Below are 22899 nucleotides of genomic sequence, written 5' to 3'. Positions count from 1 at the left end.
CCCTGGGAGCTGCTGTGCTGCACAGCACTGGGAGCTTTCTTGGGGCATGGCTGTGCCAGCCTGGTGGCTTTCACCCACTCACCACCACCCTGCTGGAGAGGGGAACTGGATCAGCTGGACCTGTTGTGCTTGTGAGATGTGGCTTTGGGATTATCCTTAGTGGGTGCAGGTGGGATGTTTAATTTTTCCTTTCAGTTTCCTTCAGAGTGTGAAAATCAAGCTGAGAGTCTCTCCACCTTCACACTGAAGTTTCCATATTCTTATCTCTGAGAGCTCATGATGTTCTTTGAGCTTTAATTCTCTCTATATGCAGCATAAACTTTTTGATGGACAAAATGAAAGTCTGCACCTGCCCCCTTTGTTTTTTTTTCTTTTTTAGTGGAGTTTCTTTTGGATGCAGAACAAGAGTGGAAAAGTACAGCCCTGAACTTTATTGGTACCTAGAAATTGAGGCTCAGAGTAAAATCCTGTCACAGGACATGGAGCACAGTGTGGTATTCTTGCACAGGTAAGGTGCACCCCAGCCCTTCTTTCTTCCAGTGGAGCAGCAAAAGTTCCAACAACTAGTGTAAGATGCTCCCACCCTCCCCAGCTGCTGCACTGCAGAGAACAGAGCAATAAGGAGAATTGTGGTGTCATTAATGTGATGGTTGAATTGGCATCTGGAGGTGTCAGCATGAAGAACAAGGCTCTCACATCCTCATCCCTGCCACCCCCATGGTCCTGCCCCTGTCCCATGCCAGACCTGGGAGATGCTTGTTCACAAATAAATTCATAAATAAAGTGCTGCAGGTCCTGTGATGAGTTCCCCTCTCCATCCTGCATCTCTATTTGCTGCCATGCCTGTGCTTCACTGGGATGTTGTTGTGGCTGATTGGGGTTTCTTTATGACTGGAGGTTTTGATCTTGGCTCGCAGAGTGAGTCACTGCATGGCAAATGGGATCCCATCCCAGGGATGTCATTTCCTCACCCGGTGTTCTGTGCAAATGAGGTTTTGCAGGGCTTGAGCAGCTGATTTTCCTTCCAGCTGAAAGCCTCTTCCCAGGTTCACTTACAGACATGAACTGGGTGCTGACAGCTGTGCATAGGCAGGGAATTGATATCTCCCATGGCCCAGTGGGAGATGTAACAAGTCCTGGCAATCAATCCTGGGAGGCCTGGGGGCCACCATAAATCAACCTGTGAGTGCCAAGAGGCTCTGAACCAAGGGCAGGGGAGAGAGGCCATCCCTGTGCTGTGCCTTGTCGTTACACAGGTTTGATAACTCAAAAAGGAGGAGACTTGGAAAGTAACAAAAAAAGCCATGAAGTGACTTCTTGGTGCTTGGTAAAATGCCCTAGATCCAGGCTCCATTTAAATGTATTTTGGAGATGGACCTGCTGTAGATGAGGTGGTCCCAAGCTCATTATGTGTTGGCCAGGATGATTTCAGCTGGCAAAATGCTCCTTTGGGTGTCCCCTGGCTTGGCTGTGCTGCTGAGGGAAGGCAGGGCAGCTTTGGCTGAGAGTGCCACAGCTCTGACATGAGATCTCAGCCAGCTGAGGGATTTCCATCACAGCTTGCTGCTGCTCCTGGGGCTGGCAGAGGACTCTGCTGCAGCCCTGGGACCTGCCCTGGGCCACCTCTCATCCTCCCCAGGCTTGGCTTTTTCAGGTTAAGGAAAATGGTGGTGGCTCTGCCTGTAGTGCAGGACTGAGGCCCACAAGATACCCCCTCCTTGCACTGTATCTGTCACCTCCAGGCACAAAATGCCACCTCCACCACTGGCGGCAATCCCAGCCTTGGCTCTGCCACCTCTGATGACCCTGCATGGTGCCATGGAGCAGCATCAAACAGCAGCCCAAAGAGGGGGAGACAGGAAACAATGTGCTATAACAGACACATCCACAGCTTGGGGTGAAATAATCTGACCCTGTTTTGATCTTGGGTGATTCATTCTGACCTCCGTAAAGAAACATGGTCCCAGCCTGGTGCTGAATGGAGGGCACAGAGCTGGAACTGTGCAGATCCTTGGCCTGCAGCCAGCCCCCATCCAATTCCATCAGTGCCCAGGGGCATGGCCAAGGCAGCAGCCCTGGCTAACGCAGCCCAATGGCCAAAGCCCGGTGCTCCTGCCCGGTGAAAAAGCACTTCAAGCCTGTGCCGGCCCTGATTAGCGAAACTATGGTTGCCATGGAGGGTGAATACCTGCTAATAGCTGCCTGCCTCCCCTGTCCCCTGTGCAGACCCAGGGGACACCAGCTGTGGAGCAGAGGCCAATTTTGCTGTTCCTCAGAAAGCTGATTGCTTTCATCCCAGGGAATATTGAAATGGTCTCTATTTTCTTTTTTCTTTCCTTCTTTCAGCCTCGTTAGGGGTAGAGGAGAAACGTCCCTCCCCATCCCTCAGATAAGCTATGGGGCTCTGGGTGCAGACCTTGCAGGGAGAAATGCCAGGCTGTGAGCAGGGCACCAGCCCAGGGCTGCTGTCCCAGGGGAGCAAAGGCTGCCTGCTGTTCCTTTACCAGATGCCTGCACTCTGGAAAAGTTTTTGACCAGCTCAGAAAAAGGGATTTAGAAATGTAGAAACAGCTGCCACTATTGTGAGAGGTTAAGACGTCACAGCTTAGGCTGTGTGAGAGGGCAAGAGAAGGTAAAAATGCTGAGGTGAGATTTTTGGGACTGGGCACAGCTGTGACACAGTGAAAAAGGCCTCTGGAGAGTTAGTGAGTGGAGATGCACAGGAGAGTGATGGCTAAAACATTATTGCAGGAGGGTGTCCCACGGACAAGGATGGGTGGGTGGGCTTTGATGGGTAAAACAGCAGGGCTGCTTTGAAAAGGCCACCCCATTGACCTGTCTGTGCAAAATTATCCAGATTTGGTGCCCTGTGGGTCTGTGTGGACCTTCCTGGCCTTGAGGTCTAAAAAAAGCTTCCTCCTGCTCTCTGAAGTGCATCCTCTAGGCTTGCAGGTGACCAAAGAGGGGCAGCTTTGACAGGCAGCTCCCAGCAGAGAGAGAAGCCACTTTTACATCCTCATGGCCAAGAGATTTGCTTCCTCTCCAAGGGGAGAGGGCTCATTCTTGCCCAAAAGCTTCATGACCCTGTTCTGTCTGTGCTGGCTGTCCCTGCCCTGGGAATTTTGCTGCAGGAATTCCTGGGAAGGGGCTGCTCATCTCCTTCCTTCTGTGGCTCAGAATGCAACCCAGGGGCTCTTGCCTGCTGCAGGAGAGCACAGAGGGGACGAGGGACTGTGTGTGCCTCAGTTTCCCTCTTGGATGCAATGTTACTCTGTGGCTTGGTGGCTTTTTGTGTTCAGAGCCAGAGGGTGTTAATTAAATCTGCAAAGGGCAGGAAGAAGAAATGGGGATGGAGCACACACAGCTCCACGGGGCTGGGCTGCAATCACTGTGTGATGCCCTCTGGAAAGGAGCCACCAGTGGGTGCAGTGGGTTATTAGGGCTGTGCCTCTGGAACTGTGCCTCTGAAACTGAGGTTTGCTTTCTCTTTTGGCTTCTTGATTCTCCTGGCACAGCTGCAGAGCTGGGCCTTGCTCAGCTCCTGTGTGGCAGCTTTAACCCCCTGGTGCCAGCAGGGACAGGCTCTGCCCTGGGCTTACAAAGGGAGCCTCGTGGTGCCCTGCTTGTCTTCTTCCAGCCTAACCCAGAGGTGCTCTGGCCATGGACAGGGCTGGGCTGTGGCAGACCATGAGCAGGAGCAGGTTTTGGTGTGCAGCTTTTGGTGGCCATCCTCCCTGCCACCTCCCCAGGCAGGATAAATATAATAAAATACCTGATCAGAGGAATAGGCTGAAGGATGAAGCTCTCAAGTGCAGTTTACCCTTTTTTCAGCAGTGGGGGAGCAGTAGAGGAAGAGGGGTTGTCACTTCCTGGTCATTTTGTTTATCAGAAAATTAAAAGAGAGAATGGATCATTCTAAAGGAGTGTTAGATTTGTGAGGACTTAGAGGTGGGATGCAGGAAGAAGGAGACCCAATAGAAAGAAGTGATCAGCAGTCAGTCCCTGAGAGCTGCCAACCCTTCCCAGAGAGATAAGACAGCAGGCAGGGTGGGAGCAGCTATTGGGGCCCCAGTTGTGTGGGATGCTCCAACAGGCTGATGTGGATGATGAGGGAAACGAGAAGGCAAAGGGAGAAGGATCCCAATGTCCTGTGGTTCTGGTGTCCCACAAAAACTGGGGCTGCAAATGGGGCAGAGATCTGCCACCACCTGGAATTCTGGATCTGGCAGCCTGGTGGGGATGGAGGGACTTGTGGGTCATTTTGGAGAGAACCAAGCTTTGTCTTGTCCTTGCAAACCATCCTTCCCACTTGCCTGTTGTCCTCAGGAAGGAAAGGAGGGTTTGGGGAAACAGATGTTGAAGTTTATCAAGAGCTCAGCAATGTCTCCACTGCTTTGTTCCAATCCAAGCAACCTCCAAACACCCCAGTGCCTGCAGACATTCCCTCATCCTCCTGGGAGTGCAGGACAGGTGGGCTCCTGCAGGGACAGGGACAGAGAGCAGAGCTCAGGGGGCTCCCCAAGAGCTGCCTTGAGGCAAAGCCCGGACAGAGATGAGAAACAAGAGGGTTGAAGGAATTGTATCTGTGTGCTGTGTAACAGTGCCCGGAGCTCGGGGAGCACCTGGGACTGTGCCCAGAGCTGTGTGTGACTGTGCTCAGCACCTGGGACTGTGCTCAGCACCTGGGACTGTGCCCAGAGCTGTGTGTGACTGTGCCCAGAGCTGTGTGTGACTGTGCTCAGCACTTGGGACTGTGCTCAGCACCTGGAACTGTGCTGGGAGCTGGCTGTGTGTCACTGTCCTCATCAGGGCAGTCAGAAAACAGAGGAGGAATGGAAGGGAGCAGAATGCTTCTTTCCATGCTGTAATCCCTGAAATGGGCTCATGCTGAGGCTCCTTGTGCCTCTGCACTGGCACAGATCTGTTCCCTGCCTCGAGCATCCCCCAGGGAAAGCAGCCTGTGCGCAGTCTGGAGGCAGGGGAAGAAATCCCTGCCTCATCACTTACTGTTTGTAGCTCTGCCACCCAGGGGCTGTGACCTGACGTGTGCCACTTCCCTGGCACTGTCACCCATCCTGGCATCTGCAGAAACAGCCCTGCTGAGCCCTTGCCAGCATCATCCTGCTGCTGTCCTTGTGTCCTGTCCCAGCTGTCACCAGCACTGTGCCATAACCCTGTTTTACTGTGTCTCCATCCCCAGAGGGGATGAAGTTTTATTTCCTCACTTCCATAGGAGCAGGCAGCAACTCCTCCCTCTCCTTCCCAGTTTCAGACACTGTTTCCAGTTTGTTGATTTCTTCCCTTGAGTAATGTCTTGTTTACACTCATTTACCCTCCAGGCCTTTGGCTTCAGCAGTTCCTCTCCTCTGGGGGAAGAGATGGTTTCCTGAGGAAAGTCAAGGCTCAGGGCAGCCACAGACCCTCTGTGCCCCTGGAGTGTTCGATCTGCCAGCTCCCCTCTGATTGATGCTTTTTGCTGCAGGGAGCAGAGGTAGGGCCAGCCCAGGGCTTTGCTGGCCTTGTCCTGTGATCCCTCACCTGCTCTGGAATTTCTTTGAGCAAAGTCAGGGGGAGGGAGTGGTGCTGCTCCTCTGCTGTGTGCTCTGCATCAGGAGGAGCACTGGGCCGTGCAGGACCCAGGGGCTGTGTCCTGGTGCTGGAGGCCCCCACATCCAGGGAGCTCCTCACACCCTGGCACAAGCACCAGGCAGGGCAGTGCAGCCGCTGTGCAGGGCTCAGCCGTGTGGGGCTGGCAGCAGGGCTCTCCTGGCAGGGCTCTCCTGGCAGGGCTCTCCTGGCAGGGCTCTCCAGGTTCCTTCTCCGGATCCCTGGGGGACAGCCCTGCTGGGGCTCCTTCAGCTCAGCCTCTGAACAGGTGGGATGTGCTGGGACAGGCAGAAGGAGGCAAGTCCCGGGATGCCACCCCTGGATGGGACCGGGTCCACCTGCCACCCTCGGGGGGATGGAGGGGCCGGTGCATGTCCCTGTGCCCTGGGGAGCCTCCCGGTCCCGCGGGGTGGCAGTGCCACCAACAGAGCCATGGCAGCTGCCGATCCCGCGTCCCCTCCCCAGCTGCGGGGCTGGAGAGCCGGAGGCGCGGAGCCCCCACCCCGCAGGCGCAGCGGGAGCCCGGGGGCTTCTCGGGGCTCGGACCGGGCCAGCGCGTCCAGCGCGTCCCGTGGAGGAGAGAGGAGCCGCGGGCGGAGCGGGGACACGCAGCCTTGACACGCGTCCGTGGGGCTCAGGAACCGTGAGTGGGTCCAGGTGTGTGCGACGTGTCCGTGTGTGTGCGACGTGTCCGTGTGTGTGCGACAGGTCCGTGTGTGTGCGGGTCTGGAGCTCCCTGGCACGGGGGTGTCCGCACGGAGGGCAGGAGGGAGCGGACACACACCGGGCTCAGGGAGGACAGACGGGAGCGGACAGACACCGAGCACGGGGAGGGCAGACGGGAAGGGACAGACATCGGGCACGGGATGGACAGACGGGAGCGGACAGACAGACACCGAGCACGGGGAGGGCAGAGGGGAGCAGACAGACAGACACTGAGCACGGGGAGGGCGCTGAGCGGAGCACGGGGCGATCTGCGAGCGCAGCAATTTCCTCGCACCCAAGCGTGCCGGGAGCCGGCTGGAGGCACCGGCTCCACGGGGCAGTGATTCGGGTGACCCAGGGATGGCACATCTGGAAGTCGGAGACCCCGGGAAGCCGCTGGGTCCATCCGCACGTCCCCGAGACGAGCCCGGACAAGCGGGCGCTGCACAGGCTCCCGTGCCGGGGCTGATCGATGCTTTACTCACCGGCGAGGCCACGCCGATGACAAATGCCGGCGTTGTGACGGCTGCCGGAGGGGCAGGAGACGTCTGTGCCGCCCTCCCCTGGGACTCTCAGAGTCGATGGAGTTTATTGCCTTAATGTTATTTCCTCTCTCTGAAGGGCAGCTTTTGGGCAGTGCTGCCTTGCAGATAAGGAGCCAGCCCCTGGCAGGGGCAGGGTCTCGGCACCGCGATTTCTTTGGCCAGCGGTGGGAAGGGAACCCCTGGCACAGCCCCCAGGCTCTCAGCTGACAGCGGACCAGAGGCAGAAGGTGGATAAGGGCAGGCGGCTTCTCCGAGCTGAGCTCCGAGGGGAAAGCAGCGGCGGGATTTCGTTTGCCTGCCTCTTAAGGCAGTGAAGTCTCCATCCCCTCCCACGTTCCCTCCCCAGCCCTGACCCTGTCCGGCGCAGGGGTGGTGGGACCTCGGCGTTCATCTGGAGTTTCCCAACGAGCCGTAAGTCCTTATCATGTTGGAAAATCAATTTTCCCTCTGGCTGTTTTATTGGTTGCCCTGCCAGCCCACCTACATATCCGGTAGAATTGCTGCCTGGAGAGATTTTTGGGGCTGTATCCTGCTCTGCTTACAGAGCAGGAAAAGAGGACAGCCCTGCTGGCATTCCCCTGATGGGGCAATGGGGCTGAGGTGGACTGGGGAGCTGCCAGGGGTGTTTTCGGATGGGAAATGGGGCAGGAAGCACTTGGGAAGCCTGAGGGAGTTTAGGTGGAGGTTTTGTGTGGTTTTGCAAAGGAAAGGCGGTGTCTGGGGCAGGATGGGTGCGGGAGTGCAGAGCCCTGGTGATCAGCGGAATCCCAGCGCCCTGATAGCAGTGGGGAGAGGGACAATGGGAGCAGGGGGAGCAGAGAAGTTGGGAAAGCATCCCGCAAACTTCTCCATCTCTCCACAGCCATGAATCCCTATGTCAACTGCTCCAGTTCCGAGTTCCCCCTGCCCCAGCAAGACTTCTCTGTGGAGCCCATCAGCCCTGATCTCAGCAACAGGACTCACCCAGGGACCTTTTTCGACCCTAAGGATGCCAACCTGACAGAGGAGCAGCTGCGGGATAAGTACCTGGGACCTCGACGGTCCAACTTCTTTGTCCCAGTCTGTGTCATTTACCTGCTGATCTTCTTGGTGGGGGCTGTGGGCAACACGCTCACCTGCATCGTCATCCTGCGGCACCGCTTCATGAGGACACCCACCAACTACTACCTGTTCAGCCTGGCCGTGTCTGACCTGCTGGTGCTGCTGCTGGGGATGCCTCTGGAGCTCTATGACATGTGGAGCAACTACCCCTTCCTGCTGGGGGCCAGTGGCTGCTACTTCAAGACGCTGCTCTTCGAGGCCGTCTGCTTCGCCTCCATCCTCAACGTCACGGCCCTGAGCGTGGAGCGCTACATCGCTGTGGTGCACCCGCTCAAAGCCAAGTATGTGGTGACCAGGAACCACGCCAAGAGGGTCATTGTCACCATCTGGGTCTTGTCAGTCCTCTGCTCCATCCCCAACACCAGCCTCCATGGGCTGCAGCCTCTCTACGTGCCAGGACGGGGGCGGGTGCCCGATTCAGAGATCTGCACCCTGGTGAAGCCACGCTTGACCTACAATCTCATCATCCAGGTCACCACCATCCTCTTCTTCTTCCTGCCCATGGGGACCATCAGTGTCCTCTACCTTCTTATTGGGCTGCAGCTCAAGAAAGAAAAGATGCTGGAAGCCTTGGGAGCCAAGAATGGCAGCAGCTGCAACTGCCACAGCCGCCAGGGGCAGAAGAAAGTCAAGAGGAGGCAGGTCACAAAGATGCTGTGTGAGTCTGGGCAGGGCAGAGCCTGGGACTGCCTCCCAAGGCTGCATTGGGAGGGTGCTGGGGGGAAACTGAGTCATGGGCAGTCCAGAGCACCATGGCTGGTTCATCCAGAGGAAGGCTGTGGGTTTGGCTTATGGGGTGCTGGGCCAAAGGCAGATCTGGTGATTCTAGCCAACACTAAGGATTGCCCAGCTCCCTCCAAGCCATACTATATCCCCTCCTCGAGGGAAGTGCAGGGTGAGAAAGAGAAAGGAGGTGGGTTGGGATGGGGGAACCCACTCCCCATCCCTCCACCCAGACCTCAGATGCTGGTGGCTGTGGTGGGGTTTCCCAGAAGGGCAGCACTTCTGCCCAGCCCCACAACCTCTGTGACTCTAATGGGGCAATGACTCAAGGCTGATTGAAATATCCTCTTTCCCACTGCTCTTCACTCTTGCTCCCTCTCAACCATGGTTCCCAGAGCCTCTGGCCCCTTTCCAGGAGTGGGAGCTGCCTGCCCTTGGGTAGCTCCTCCACACACTCCCAGTCCCATGGTGGCAGAGCCATGGCAGATTGCCCAGCCCAGTCCAACAGCACGGCCAGGCTGCTTCTCTGCCACCTCCCAGGAAAGAGGTAACTCTGCTTTCCAAAGCTCCTGGGCTGGGCTGAGGACAAAGGGGGACCTGCCCTGCATGCCACAGAGATGCACTGTGGCATGGGTATAGCAGAGGACCCCAGGACTACCTGTACATGTACATACCTACACCCTTTCCTTTCCATCAGCAGAGCTGGGTTACAAAACAAAACAAAACAAAAAAACCAAAATCAAAACCAGAGCACAAGGAAAAGTCTCAAATAGCTTGTGCTCCTTGGACTTTGCTGGTGAAGGTGGCAGGTTTCTGGAGGCTGGATGCTAACTGGGGAGTGAGTTCCCCAGCTGTGCTGCATGGCCGTGACAGGCCCAGCTGCCTGCCAGTGGGGAGTGGAGAAGTGCAGCACAGAAGTAGCACTGGCAGGAGATGGAGGGAGGAGATCCTGTCCAGACCTCCAGCCCTTCCATGACAAGTCCAGAAGGCACTGAGGGCACCTTTCCCCTCTCCTCTTCCTCTCTCTCATGCTTCTTTGCTATGGCCAAAGCTGAAATGGGGCAGTGCTTGGCCAGGGACTGAGGATCTCTGTGGGGTTGGCAATCCCCATGCCCCCAGTAACACCAGCTTCTTGTCTCCCCACAGTCGTGCTGGTAGTGGTGTTTGGCATCTGCTGGGCTCCCTTCCACACCGACCGCCTCGTCTGGAGTTTTGTATCCACCTGGACCAGCAGCATGCTCCACATGTTCCAGTACGTCCACATCATCTCGGGCGTCTTCTTCTACCTGAGCTCGGCCGCCAACCCCATCCTGTACAACCTGATGTCCAGCCGCTTCCGGGAGATGTTCCGGGAGGCGCTGTGCCGGCCCGGGCGCCGCCCGCCCTGGGGACACTCGCCCAGCGTCACCCGCACCGCCAGCCGCAGCACCGAGTGCGAGCCCGCGCCCGGCGCGCTGCCCCTCGCCCACGCCGAGGAGTACGAGCTGCAGGACGTGCAGGGCGGCCAGGCCAGCAGGCACGCACTGTCCCTCTGCTGAAGGGTGGGAGCACAGGGGCTCTGGGACCGGCTTTCCTCACTGCTGGCTTCCATCTGGCTGTGGCACTCAGGCTGTGGTGGGGAGCAGGAGCAAGGGGGGTCCCTGCCTCTCTGTGCTGTCCCACTGGCGTGGAAAGGCTGGTTGTGTCAGCAGCACTGCTGCAGGGTCATGCTGGCAGTGACCTCGCTGTGCCCTGGATGCACAGCAATGCATCCCACTGTCCTCAGCACCAGGCCCCTGTGGTGTGGGGACACTGACTTCTGTCAGAGATATGTCAGCAATCCCTAAAAATATTCCATCCCTCCTGGCCCAGTGGGATGAACCTGCAGGTACTGGAGATGGGGGCTTAGGCATCCCAGGCTGTTTTGGGACACAGGGATGGATGGGTGCCCCCAGAGGTGCTTGCTCTTGGGCTGAGATCCAGGGCTGTGTGAGAAGTTTGCATGGGATTGTGGAAAAACCCCATTCATGGGGAAAAAATGGTCTGTGGGTGCCTTCTCCCTTGAGACTCTTTCAGGGCTGTCTGTCATCAGTGTAACCCTGATTTTGTGGTACATCTCTTCAGTGGTGCCAGCTGGTGCCTGGCTGCAGGGTGCTGGTACAACTCCTTGCTCCCAGCCTTTCCATGCCCTGCATTCCCACCCTTTGAGGGCAAGGGAAGGAGTAGGGCTGCTCCCTCCAGAGCTGGAGTCCAGGGGGGACAATATGGGACAAAGGGATCTCCAGGCTGTCTGTAGTGCCAAGGCAGAGCTCCATAACTGTCTGTGTCATGAATATGCTCCCCTCTCCCCTCTCTGACCAGCATGTGCTGGGTGCCAATCTCTTCTTCCTCTGCCCACCATGGTCACCTGAACATGTGGGGAGCCCTCCTCCATCCTTGCCCCCAGCCCCTTCCATGGGCTGAGCCTCACTGAGAATTAAAAAGCCACTGGCCTGATTTGTGCCCTGCTTGTGTCCCTGAGCACCCAGCTCTGGTCCCAGCATGGGACTGAACCCAGGCCATGCTCCTGGGCAGGGTGGTGGGTGAGCCACGTGCAGGGTGATGGACCCCAGGGCTGCTTCACCCAATCTCCCTGGGGCTCTGCTGCTGTGCTGGGTCTGCAGGTCCAGGGACACTGAGGGCATGGCAGGGAGGGCACAAATGGGATGCCTGCACCCTTCCTGGGCTCTCAGCTGAGCTGGGGCTGGGGCCTGTGCAGAGGGACAGCTGCCTCTGGAGCCGTGGCCATCAGTCCTTGCCCAGACACACGGATTGGGAAATGTCACGAAAATGCCAGGGAGCGTGGGCTGGCTGGTCATGCTCCCCAGGCTGGAAGGACCCATTGATTTCCTGCCTGAGATCAATGCTGCTGCCTTCCCTGTGCACACCAGCTCCTGCAGGATGGAATATTGAGGATCTGAAATGGGAGCTGAGGGACCGCCCAAGCAGTTTGAGCTCTTGTTGTGCACTACTAACTCAACCCCAGCTCCCTCACAGCCAGCTCTGGAGGCTCCCCTGGCTCAGCATCACATGGCCATGCCTCTGGTCAGCATGGGCTTGCCTGGGGCTTGCTTGAGCAGAAATACTGGATGGGCAAGCCCCAGGTAGAGCACTGGCAGCTGCTGCTCTGCTTCCAGCCCCTCCTAAGCACATTGCATGGGACCATAGCCGAGCAGAGGCAGGGTCTGGGGCTTGCACACTCCCTCCTGCCCCATCTACCCAGTCCCTAGTTCAGAGGCAGTGCAGCTGGCTTCCCCCGCTCCCCATCCCACAGGCAGGACTGCCATGGGCAAAGCCCTTCCTTGGCCCTTGAGGGGTCCTGGTGGGTGCTGCAGGGTGAGGGGGGGCGTTGGGCTGCAGTAAATTTGTGTTCCAGGGTCGTGCTGGCTGCTTGCAGCCTGTGTCTGGAGGATGTCTGTGTGACCAAGGGCACTGAGATCTGTCTGTTTCATCCCCTGTCTCTCTCCTGTTGGTGATGGTCCTGGCAGGGCACAGCACCCTGGCAGCCCTGTGGGGCCCCTTGTGGCTGCTGCGTGGGTGGATGTGACTGATGCCTCCTTGATGGCCATTACTGCCCTGTCTCACTTCACCCAGCTGCTTCCTCAGCCTCACATCTCCAGGGAATGGCTTTTTAATAGGCAGTCAATAGTATTTTATAACACAGTGACAGACGCCCGTGTGGAGTTTTGGGTCCCTTGTGCTGCACGAGGGCAAACTTGTCCTGCTGTCTCTGAGCAGGCAGGCTGTGCAGGGATACAGCTGCAGCTCCAGTGCCTTGGCCAGCGTCAGACTGTGTCAGAGTGTGTGTTCCCAGGGCTTTTCTACAGGATCCTTGGTTGCAGCACAACTGGGATGGAGTCCAGAGCAGCCACAAAGGTGAGGCACTGCCTTGGCCTTTGGGAAGGGAAGTATGCAGTCCAAGCCCTGATATATTGGGTGGTGGTGCCCCACCATGCCCTCCACGTGCACAGCTGGGCCAGGATCACCCTGCAAAGCATCCCAAACCTTGTCAGACATGTAGCTGCAGCACGGCTGGTGCCAATTCCTGGGCGGAGATGTATTTGCTCCCCTGGCTGGGTTTTGATGATGTGGAGACTTCCTGGGTACCACAGGCCAGTCAGGCTCGCAAGAGATGCTGGACTCAAAGGCTGCTGGGCAAGTCCTTTAATCCTGTAATTAATGAATGCATGAAACCTAATAAAGAAGGAACTGATCTCCTCAGGGAGAATGGTTTCATGAAGAGCATTTTACACCTCTCCACCACTGGGAAGGCAGTGGTTGAGGACTTCTTCCTGCCTCAGGCTCACTGCAGCCCCCAGGAAGGGAATTATGGAGCTGTTTGCTCCAAGAATGATGCTCCCCACTGCCCTCAGGGCCAGCCTGGCCCTGCCACCTCCCCAGTAAAAAACAGAGGGATTATTCCTCCCAGGGAGGTGATTTAGAAGCAAAGGGCCCCGTGGGATGGGGAAGGCAAGGATGGGCAAGCTGTTCCCACTGCTCCCACCCCTATAACTGGCCAGGGGGAATGACTGCTTCTTCAAGATGGTTGGGCAGGAGGAGCATTCCCAAACACTGCCTGGGAGTCCAGTAAATATTTCAGAGTCCAAGGGACCCCAGATGGGTCAGAGCAGAGGTAAATTGAGGGGCCAGGAGATGCAGGGAGCGTGTGGATGCCATTGCTCCGTGTCTTTGCTGAGAGCAGGGAGAAGCATCTCTGTCCCTGCAATATGGAGCACGTGGTCAGGTTGGGCTCCATGCCACCATCTCCTCTCCAAACACTTTGCTTCTGAAGAGCTGTTCCCCAAAACTTGTCCATCTGTCCTCCCAGACTTGCAGCAGCTTCTGTCCCACTGCCAGCTCCTGCCCAATGACCTGCTCTGGAGCAGGAGCCCTCCTGCCCCCCGTGCCAGCTCAGCTCCCAGAGCTGTTCCCCCCACGCTGCTGCATGCCCTGAGTGACACTGTGTCTCCAGAGCTCCCAGGGAAAAGATTTATCACCAGAGCTTTGGGGATTAAAAAGCAATTCATCTATGAGGCTGCCCCAGCCTTGTAAGGCTTTTTTTTTGTGCTGTGATTATTTGCAACAAGCATGGGGTGGGATTTTTTTCCTTTGCAGAGCTAAACTCAAGTTTTACAGCTATTGCCTTGTATATTTGTAGCCGTGATAAATGGCTCCAGAGTGTGCCAGTGGATTTTTTCCTGCCCCTTTTCAAGGGAAAATGGTTTCAAGGGAAGAGTTGTTTTTCCTTTCCTTCACACAGCCATGGGATGGGGAAAACTGCTGCAGTGTGAGTTTGGCAAAGCCCTTGTGAGCCTGGGAATAAGCAGTCCTTGTCTAGGGCTGGGCAGGGGGGCAGGTTTGGGCTGCCCAGCCATGGATGCAGTACAGCAGCCTCTCCCAGCAAGATCCCAGCCTTTGTTAGGGGAGGAGGGAAGCAGGAAAATGTAGATGTCAGGAAATTGTGCTGGGTTTGAGCTTAGGCTGCTTTTCGAACCATATTTCATTTGTTCCCCTTATTCCAGCCTGGTGGTGGTGGTGAAAAGCCAACACACAGTGTCTGCAGATGGTGATGGGCAGCACAAGATGGGCAGGGACACAAACAGACAGCAAGAAATCACAGAATCATGGAGTAGTTCAGGTTGGGAGGGACTGAATGTTTTCTAGTTTTCTAGTTCAGCCCCTAGTATATATATGCAGAATTTGATTCTGCTCCTCAGGGACACCTTTGAGCTCAGTTTTTAGGCCCAGATCAGAGGCAGCCCCTCTTCCTGGCTGGCTCCTCAGTGGATTCTCACAGCAATCTCTCAGCTCCCCGGCAGGCCCTGCAGGAGGCTGGGCAGGGCAGGGTGGGGAGCACAGCCCAGCCAGGGCCCTGGAGGAGCTCAGGTGCAGCTCTGGGAGCTCAGGCTGGCTCAGCAGTGCTGCACTGGGGCTGCCACCTGCACCAGGGACAGTGTCCTCCCTGTCACAGCAAAACCAAGAGCCCTGCAGGGGTGAGGCCACGTGCAGGGAAGTGATGGGGCCCTTGCACCCCACCTCTCTTGGGGCACACGGGGTGGGAAGCACCAGAGCCAGAGGGACAAAGGGCATCTCCAAGAAGTGTTCCATGTCTGAAATCCCACTGTCCTGCTGGCAGGGTGAGGGGAAGGACAGAGGTGCCCTGCACAGGGCCCTTCCCCACAGGCTATCAGGGACAGTTAAAGCCACTGGGCACCTTCACAGGCATCAGCTGGGGCAGGGTTAAAACCCCACCACAATGGGTCAGAAGAGAGAGAGGGGTTAGCCCACATCTTCTCCTGTTGCAACTGTGGTTGCTAAAGATGGCAGGATTTATGTCAGAGAAGCCTGTGTGATGCTTAATTTTGTTCATGGGGACACTTTGGTTAAAAAATGAAAGTGAGGAAAGATAATTAGACTGGCAGTAAGTGGATTAAAGCCAGCTGGATGGCTGAGCTCTGGGGCAAGGGGGGCTGCTCACAGCTGGCTGTGAGTGCTGGCAGGACTGAGGGATTGGGCTCAGGGCACTGACCCTGAGGACAGCAGTCTGCAAAGGCTTTCCTACAGCCCCACAGGCCGTGCTCAGGGCCCCAGCACACACAGCCCAGGGGCTGCCCTGTGCCCTGGCTGGGATGTGGTGGAGGATGAGGGGGCATCAGCCCTCTGGGTCTCATTGGGGTGCAGCAAATTCCAGAGTGAAGAGGAAGGCTGGGAAGGCCAGACTGGAAAAAGCTAACTTTTATCTGGTGTTCTGTATATTAAGGACCAGTGAAGGTGGTTCCTGACCAGTCCCTGTTGTCTCTGCCCAGACTTCTGAGGGCAAGGGTGTATTACCTCAAGGGGAAATGCCTCCTTATGAACCTTGTACTTTTCTATAAGGTCAGATCCTCTTCGAATATGGTTCTGAGTGTGTTTACTTCTGCAAAGGACTCCTCTGTGTTACAGCCAGGAAGGGAACAGCAGCCACTCCTGGCCCCTGCACTGCTCCATGCCCAGATGGCACTGCCCTCCCTCCTGGCTGAATTTCTCCAAAGTAAGTTTGAATGAAAACAAGTAAAACCCAAGGTATGGACCCAGGCTCAGGGTAGGCTCCAGCTGTCTCTGCTGCACTGTTATTGCAGTGGCAGACTTTAATTACGTAGGTTTATCACTCTTTGTGCTTATCAGGGCAGCCAGGGCGAGTTTGTCTTCTCAGCTCAGGACTATTTAATGTGGCACATTGGAGAAAGCTGTCTGAGACGACTGGGAGGCCAAACTCATCTTTCTTGTTATCTCTCCTGGGCGGGTGGAGTGACTGTGTCACATTAATGACCATCTCACATTGAGGATGCTGAGACTGAGCATGAGACATCCCCTCCTGCCCACCCCGGAGCCTGCACCAGGCACAGGATGGCTCCAGCTGGCCCTGGGGCTACCAGCCAGGTCAAAGGCTGTATTTCACACAGTAATCAGCCTGGGGCTGCAGGATGGGAGCACACAGCTTCCCAGCAGGTATTTGGCAGAGACTGATGGACTGGCTCTCCAAGATTGTCTCCATGCCCTGGCAGTGCCTCAGGGGCAAAAGCTGCCAACAGGTGGCAGAAAATGGAGACACAGACATAGATCTGTAATTCCTCAGTTCCTGTGCCTGGCCTCTTCCAGGACAGCTGATAAAAACTCCTTGCTGCCTGAGACCTGCTTGTATCAGCTTGCAGAGAAGCTCAGCAGCACTGTCCTCCTTCATCCCCAGGCAGGGAATGTTCCTTGGAGGGGGAATCCCTGAGGGGCTCCCATGTGTCCTCTTGCATGGCAGCAACCTCAGCACACACGGGGCTGTCCCCTCCCCGGACAGACCTGACTGTGGCAGGCACCTGCTTTTCAGTGTCCTGCTTGCAGGGAGAAGCACGAGCCCTGAGCCCATTTCTCCCTTCCTGGCATTTCCAACCACCCCCATGACCCCATCCCCATCCCATTCCCCCTCCTTGTCCATCTCTGGCCCAAAGCACCCCCTCCCCTGCACACCAACCCCTCCAGCACTTGGCTCGTTTAATTCCTTTTAATTTCTCATCCCTTGCTCAGAGCAGCTGGGGCCAATTTGCTGCTGCTGTCACCAGAAAGAAATCAAGTTAATGACAAGAAAGACATGATAATTTAGGAGACCCATCAAGCCTCAGTGCTGTATTAATAAGGAGCAGGAGGATATTGCTGCTGCCTGCTTTGCTCTTATCTCCCACACCTCCAGCCCCAAGCCATCCTGGGAGCCAGCCAGCAATGCCAGGCTCAGGATGACTTTTTGCCCCTCTGGTGTTTTCCAGTGATTTCTGCTCTGGCTAAGGGAAGATCCACATCTCTCTACAGCTCTTCACTTCACCAAACTTATCCTGGCATCAGCTCCAAACCTCTCTGTATTTCAACAACCGCCCTGCACAGATGGAAAAGCAAATGGTTGGAGCTGGGTTTGGTTCCTATTTTTCCGTGGCAATCCTGGCCGACAGGCGGTGAGTCCATCTGGCAGGACCCTGAAACACAGCAGCAAGTGCTGTGCTCCAGCATCATCTGCAAGATGAGGGCTGGGTGAGGACTCCTTCAGGCCCTTCCCATGGAGCAAGGGAGATAGATAAGATGCATTTCTACTGATTCAGTCAAGGATGGTTGAATTAGATGTACAGCAGCAAAAAGCTAAAAAAAAGAAAACACAGTAAGAGGTAATAATTGAGCTGAAAAGCACCCATTTGCACCCAGTGGGGTGGGGTGAGTGTGACAGGAGGATTTAAAGGTTTTTCTTCCTAGTGTGATTTTTGTCTCTGTGCTGATTGTCTCTGGGCAGACATAGCTGGCAGATATAACAGTTTCACCCTATTCCAAAACCCAGTGGTTGCAGTAGGAAACCACCCGCCCTTGGAACTGAGATTGCTCTGGAGGGTGAGCAGCTCCTATCTTATCTATCTGTATCTGTGAGCATCTCCTCAGTTGCTGGGAGGAATTCTCTGTCTCCTCTTGCTGCCCCTCCCAGCTCCTGGCCTGCTTCCTTGCCCCAGAAGTTCAACATCTCCCCAGCCCAGCAGCTACAGAGCTGAACAGGTCCTCTGGCCAACACTGGTACAATGTTATTCTGCAGGCGTGTGTTGGGAGAGGCTGGGGTCAGCAGTGAGGCATCCTCTGCATCATCCATGGTTTTCTCTCCAAACCTACCAGAAACAGGTTTGGGGATCTTCAGCCCCGTTCAGGATGTCCCAACACTCAGCTTTTCTGTCTCAGTGATGATTTTGGTCACCGTGCTCGAGCCAGAAATTGGGAGAACCATTTAAAACAACAGGAGAGACCAGGCCAAGCAATCTGGGATCCTTTTGCTTTAATACCCAGAGGGAGCCAGAGCATCTCCAAGCACAGACATGATCCCACTGCAGTCCTGCTCTGCTCCAGCCGTGTCCCCTCCTCGCTGCTGAGGGCAGGTCCCCTCCTGTGCTGCAGCACCAGAGGGGATGATTCATTCTCACCTGTGACCTGAGCTCACAGGTCACCCCACAGCAGCTGCCTTTGGTACCTGGGACACTCATCAGTGTGCTGTGGCCAGAGGGCACTGTTGGCATCCTCAGGACCTTCTGCTCTAATTGTCCCCCCTCCAAGAGGCTGCTCTGTGCCCTACAAAACCAGGCTCATCCCACAAGAGAAGGATTTAAATTTTTTCCCAGAAAACCACCAGGCATTTTGCTGTGAGCCCCAGGTAGCTGCTGTACCTCTGACCCCCCCCGTTCACTGCCTTCACCCCAGACCCAGTGGTGGCAGGAGCAGGATCCCCTTTCTGCAGGTGAGAGCAGCAGAGGTCAAAAGATGATCCTGATTTTGTGCCCCCTTGGTCTGAGGCACTGGGCAAAAGAGAGGTGGCTCAATATGAGTGAGCCAAGTGTGACTATTCCTGCTTGGTGCATTTCTGCACCCTCCAGCCATTTCTGTGCTAAATGCACCTTTCAGTACCAAGAGGGTGAAGCTCAGCCTGCACAAACCCTGCAGCCATGACAGTGCAAGCACAGCTTGGTGCTCTTTTAGACTCACCAAGGTTTGTCTTTAGCTGCTTTTCCAGGAAAGCTCGTGTCAGGCAGGACCTGGGGATGGGCTTGTCTCCTCTTTGTGTGTTAGAAGCAGGAACAGCTCTTGACCTCCTGACACTTGGACAGTCTGCAGGAACTTTTCAATTGCCCCAGCCTGTATTTTGGCCAAGGCTTTGGCAGGAGATGGTTGGTGAGACCAAGCTCTGTGTAAACCCCTGCACTGCTGCAGGTGTTCATGAGAACCCAGGGCAGCCCTGGACAGAAACTGCCTTTGTCCTTTCTGCACAGGCTGCCTTCACCCACAGTGTGATGGGGCCAAAGAAAACCCATTAAAACAGAGAAATCTGGCACCATTGTGGCTGGAAATGTTTGAACTTTCCCTTAAATTTCCCCTTTTTCTTCTGGACCTCTCTCCCAGTGAGATCTCCTTTTGCAAACAGGTTTGCTCCCTCCCAGGCTGTGGCTCATCCACTTGGGATCTTTTATCACCTTCAAGGTCTGGAGGATGCTGGCCCTGCAGCAGGAATCACTTTGTGTGGAGCAGCTCAGTTTCCCTGGGAGTGATACCCAGAGCAGGGTGAGATCAGGCTCAGGATGAGCCCCAGCAGGTGGCAGGGCCAGTCTGGGCACTCCCCAGCCCAAAGGCACAGAGTGATGCCACCTGCACCAATTTCAGCAGGTTTGGGCACGAGGCTGTGAGGCTCCAGCACAGAGGGTGCAGGGTTTGGCACCCATAGTGGGGAGGATTCATTCTGCTCCTGAAAAAGGGAGCAGAGCCCCCAAGCTCTGTCCATCACTGCACAGGCACATCCCAAAGCCTCAGAGCAAAGGACTGTGGAGACAGCAATGTGTTCCCTTGCCCTCACAGCATCCTCAGGAGATGCTTCTTTCCTAATAGCCCAACAACAAACCCTTACTGAGGCTGCTGTACACACATATGTACCAACATAACTGTGTATTGTCAGTCTCAGAGAGGCTTTTCTAGAGGAAATGCAGCAGCTCACCCAGCCAGGGCTGCCTTACCTGGGGAGGTGGGACACTGGGAGCACCAGTGCTCCTTCTCCCCAGGCTCAGTGTTCCCTTTCAGATATATCCAAGCACCAGAGACACCTTCTTCCTCATCCCTGAGGCTGTAAAAAAGCACCTTCCCTTCTTTCTCTCTTTCCAGACTTTTTTTTTTTTTTTTTTTTTTTTAAGACTCTGTAAAGAAATATACTTAGAGAGGTTCAATTTCCAACCATGAATCAAATGTCTGGGAGAATTGCAACCTCACGAAGATAAATCAAGCTACAAACAGTGCTCAGAGGTTATTTACCCCACTGACAATGACTGTAAAATCCACTTTTTCCAGTCGGCAGTGTACCCAGGGAGCCCGCCCTCCCAGACAAGGCAGGAGGTGCCAACTACTTGTAAATTATATTCCTGGACCTTTTATTGGGCAGATGCTGCATTATTGGACTATGGCACAGGGCAGAGAAAGTAATGAAGGCAAATGGAACAGAGCCACCAGAAAAACAAATCAAATAAGGATTTGACAGCATGATCTGTACTTGGATTTGCTCAGAGAAAATTGCAAGTGCTTTTGTTTTTCATGCTGGAGGTCAGGAAGGGCTGTGTGGGCTCCCCTTATCCTTGGGCAGGGAGTTGTTGACATGGGTTTGAGAGCTTAGGTGGAAATTTTGCCTCTGGTGGCTTTTTAGGCCATGTCTGTGTCCCTGAAGTGGCTGCAGGTGGGGAAACCCAGCGTGCCATGGCTGGAGGGACAATGCCTCAATCCTGGGGAGGTGGAGAAGAACTCGGCAGAGGATGGTCTCAAAAACTCAGCACCGTGATGCTGCAGGTCCTTCCTTCCTCCATCCTCTATAAATGGCCCTCAAGCATCCCCCCTGTCCACAGGACATGGGATTCCTGGCCTGTGCCGGGCTCTGAGGTCCCTGCAGGTGGGAAGCAGTGCAGCCTCCATCCTTCACTGGTGACGCCTCCCCTGGGGAAGGGCGCTGTAGCCACCAGCACAGCACGTTCTGAGGGCTGACTCTGCTGCTCCCAGCAAGCAAATCAGCCTCTCCAGCTTGGAGCAGTGCTCACTCAGCTCACTTTCATGTGCTTAGTGCCAGGCAATGTGTAGGCTCTGCCCCGTGCTCCACATCATGTGCATAATAAACAGGCTAAAGCAGACGGCCAATTACCGGGAATGGAGAGCCCGGCAGGAGGCGGGCAGACGTTCTCTGCCTTTGCCATGGCTTGTTATCAAAGGGTTGAACTGCTCAGATTCATCTTCCTGATCCCATGGCTGACAACACCCCGGAGCTGTGCTGGGGGCAGCACTGATGCTCAGACTCCCCTCCCACTGCCGTGGCCGGGGCATTTCCCTGGGCCAGGGGCTGCCCCCTCCTCCATGGTCCTTCTGGCCCTGGGATGACTCTCACTCCTGAGGCTGTCACGGCACTAATTCAGTCCCTGAGGTTTCTCACTGTTGCTCCCATCCCGTGTAACTCTGGTGCTCCTCAGGAGCAGCTCGTGCCCCTTCCCAGCCATGATATAAGTGATTATTAATGCATTAGTGTTGGGCTGCTGAACCATAATGTCTTTATAGTCAATAGCATTAAGCATTTAATTACCCAGCGGGATGAATCGATGGGCTGCTTTCTTTGCTCTACAATTAAAACTGAGCAGGAGAGATGCAGTGCAATTCTCAGTGTAATTTTCAGTCTGCTTTAAACTTCCTCTGCCTTTTTGTACACAGGGAGATGAGCTGATGGCTTGCACAGGAGGGGAAGGAGAGGACTTTTCCCCAAGAAACCATGTTCTTGCCTCCCTCCCAGGATGCAGACATCATGATCACAACTTGCCCAGCTAAATGAGACACCACTGGATCATTCAGGACTAGGTTTTTCAGGTCTGAGGCACCAACAGTGGGGAAATTATTGCTCTGAGTCTTATTTTTAACTTGGTAATAGGAAGTTTCAAAGCAATGGTTTCATCTCACATCCTGCAAGTGGGAATTTCTGTGGTGAGAGCTGGGAAGTGAAACAGCCCAGTGTGCAGCTGGGATGAGGCACAAACAGTCTCAGAGTGGTCTGGGCTGGAAAAGCACTTTCAGCAATTACTTTTGACCTCCTTTTGATGGAGCTTGCTGCAGGGGGGCAGATGGATGGTGAAATCTGGAGGGGCTCAGTCTCCCTGACTCCCAGGCTCTGACCTCCCCCAGGCTCACAGGTGCTCTGTACACCTTGACACCTGCCCAGGTCCCTCAGCTCTGCAGGCACAGTCAAGTGCAAAGTAACCCTTCCCAAAAAGCTCAGCCCATGGCTGGACCATGGAACCATGAGAGCCCTTGGGGTGGCTGTTCCCTCCCAGCAGCAAGCTGGGACAGGGCCTTTGCAAATTCCATGGGTGAAGCTCAGTGGGCAACTTTAGCTGGGAGAGCACAGGACAGAAGCTCTCAGGGGGAATGATAGAACATTTTCCACTGAGCTTAAGAAGCCAGCCAGCATTTCCCATTGGCACTGATGCCTGTTTCCTAGAGCAGTTTTGGCTCTTGCTCCCTGGCAGAGGCTGGGACATGCTATCTGGGGACACGTGTGTGTTTGTGTGTGTGGCTCTGCTCTCCCTGATGTTATTTGGCTCTGTTCTGGGGCTAGAGGTGAGCACATGGGGCAGCCCCAGGCTCACCATGCCATGCTGCCCACTGCCTTTGCTGAGGATGGCTCCCAGGCAGGGATGAGGTCACCCCCTCACTCAGATACAAACACAAAGATAAACTGATATCACAGAATCTTCTGAGTTGGAAAGGACCCAGAAGAATCATTGAGTTCAGTTGTTAAGTGAATGGTCTATATGGGGATCAATCTGATGCCCTTATACAGGGAGTGAGGAGAGACTCCTGCTTTTCCAGTTTGAACTCAACAAAGATATTCAATTTTTTCTTCTTTTTTTGATTGAGAAGGGAAGAAAAGGAAAAAAAATCCCCTGGTTTGGGTTTGTTCCAGGCAGAGCGTCTGCCTTGCACTGGCCTTGTGCCCAGGAGCTGCCGTGAAATGGAAATAGCCCAACACAGGCCTGGGAGCAGAGGGAGCTTCCAGCAGGTAAAATGGGAACAGAGACAAAGCCCCAGGTCACTGCCCCATGGGGCTGTACCAAGGGGCAGATGTGCTGAGCCACAAGAGTGTGCAGAT

General features: G+C 55.2%; 1 protein-coding gene across 1 annotated transcript; it reads left to right on the top strand.

The window, feature by feature from the left end:
- Positions 1-7185: 7185 nt before the first annotated feature.
- NMUR1 (neuromedin U receptor 1) lies at positions 7186-10219 on the top strand. The gene is made up of 3 exons (XM_054282524.1): positions 7186-7268; positions 7720-8616; positions 9828-10219. The coding sequence occupies exons 2-3, from the start codon at positions 7722-7724 to the stop codon at positions 10217-10219; spliced, it is 1287 nt and encodes a 428-aa protein (XP_054138499.1). The 5' UTR covers positions 7186-7268; positions 7720-7721.
- The last annotated feature ends 12680 nt before the right edge of the window (positions 10220-22899 follow it).

Source organism: Melozone crissalis, unplaced genomic scaffold, assembly GCF_028551555.1.
Source record: "Melozone crissalis strain CALT ecotype California unplaced genomic scaffold, PUWL_Pcris_2 ptg000034l_1, whole genome shotgun sequence".
In the NCBI taxonomy this organism is placed as follows: Eukaryota; Metazoa; Chordata; class Aves; order Passeriformes; family Passerellidae; genus Melozone; species Melozone crissalis.
The sequence above is the reverse complement of the archived record's forward strand: the minus strand, read 5'-3'. Positions and strand labels throughout refer to the sequence as shown.

Excerpts from the sequence above, each read along its gene's own strand:
- NMUR1 (XM_054282524.1), top strand. The coding sequence starts at position 7,722 with ATGAATCCCTATGTCAACTGCTCCAGTTCCGAGTTCCCCCTGCCCCAG. Across the intron at positions 8,617-9,827 it reads GCAGGTCACAAAGATGCTGT|TCGTGCTGGTAGTGGTGTTT; the intron begins GTGAGTCTGGGC and ends GTCTCCCCACAG.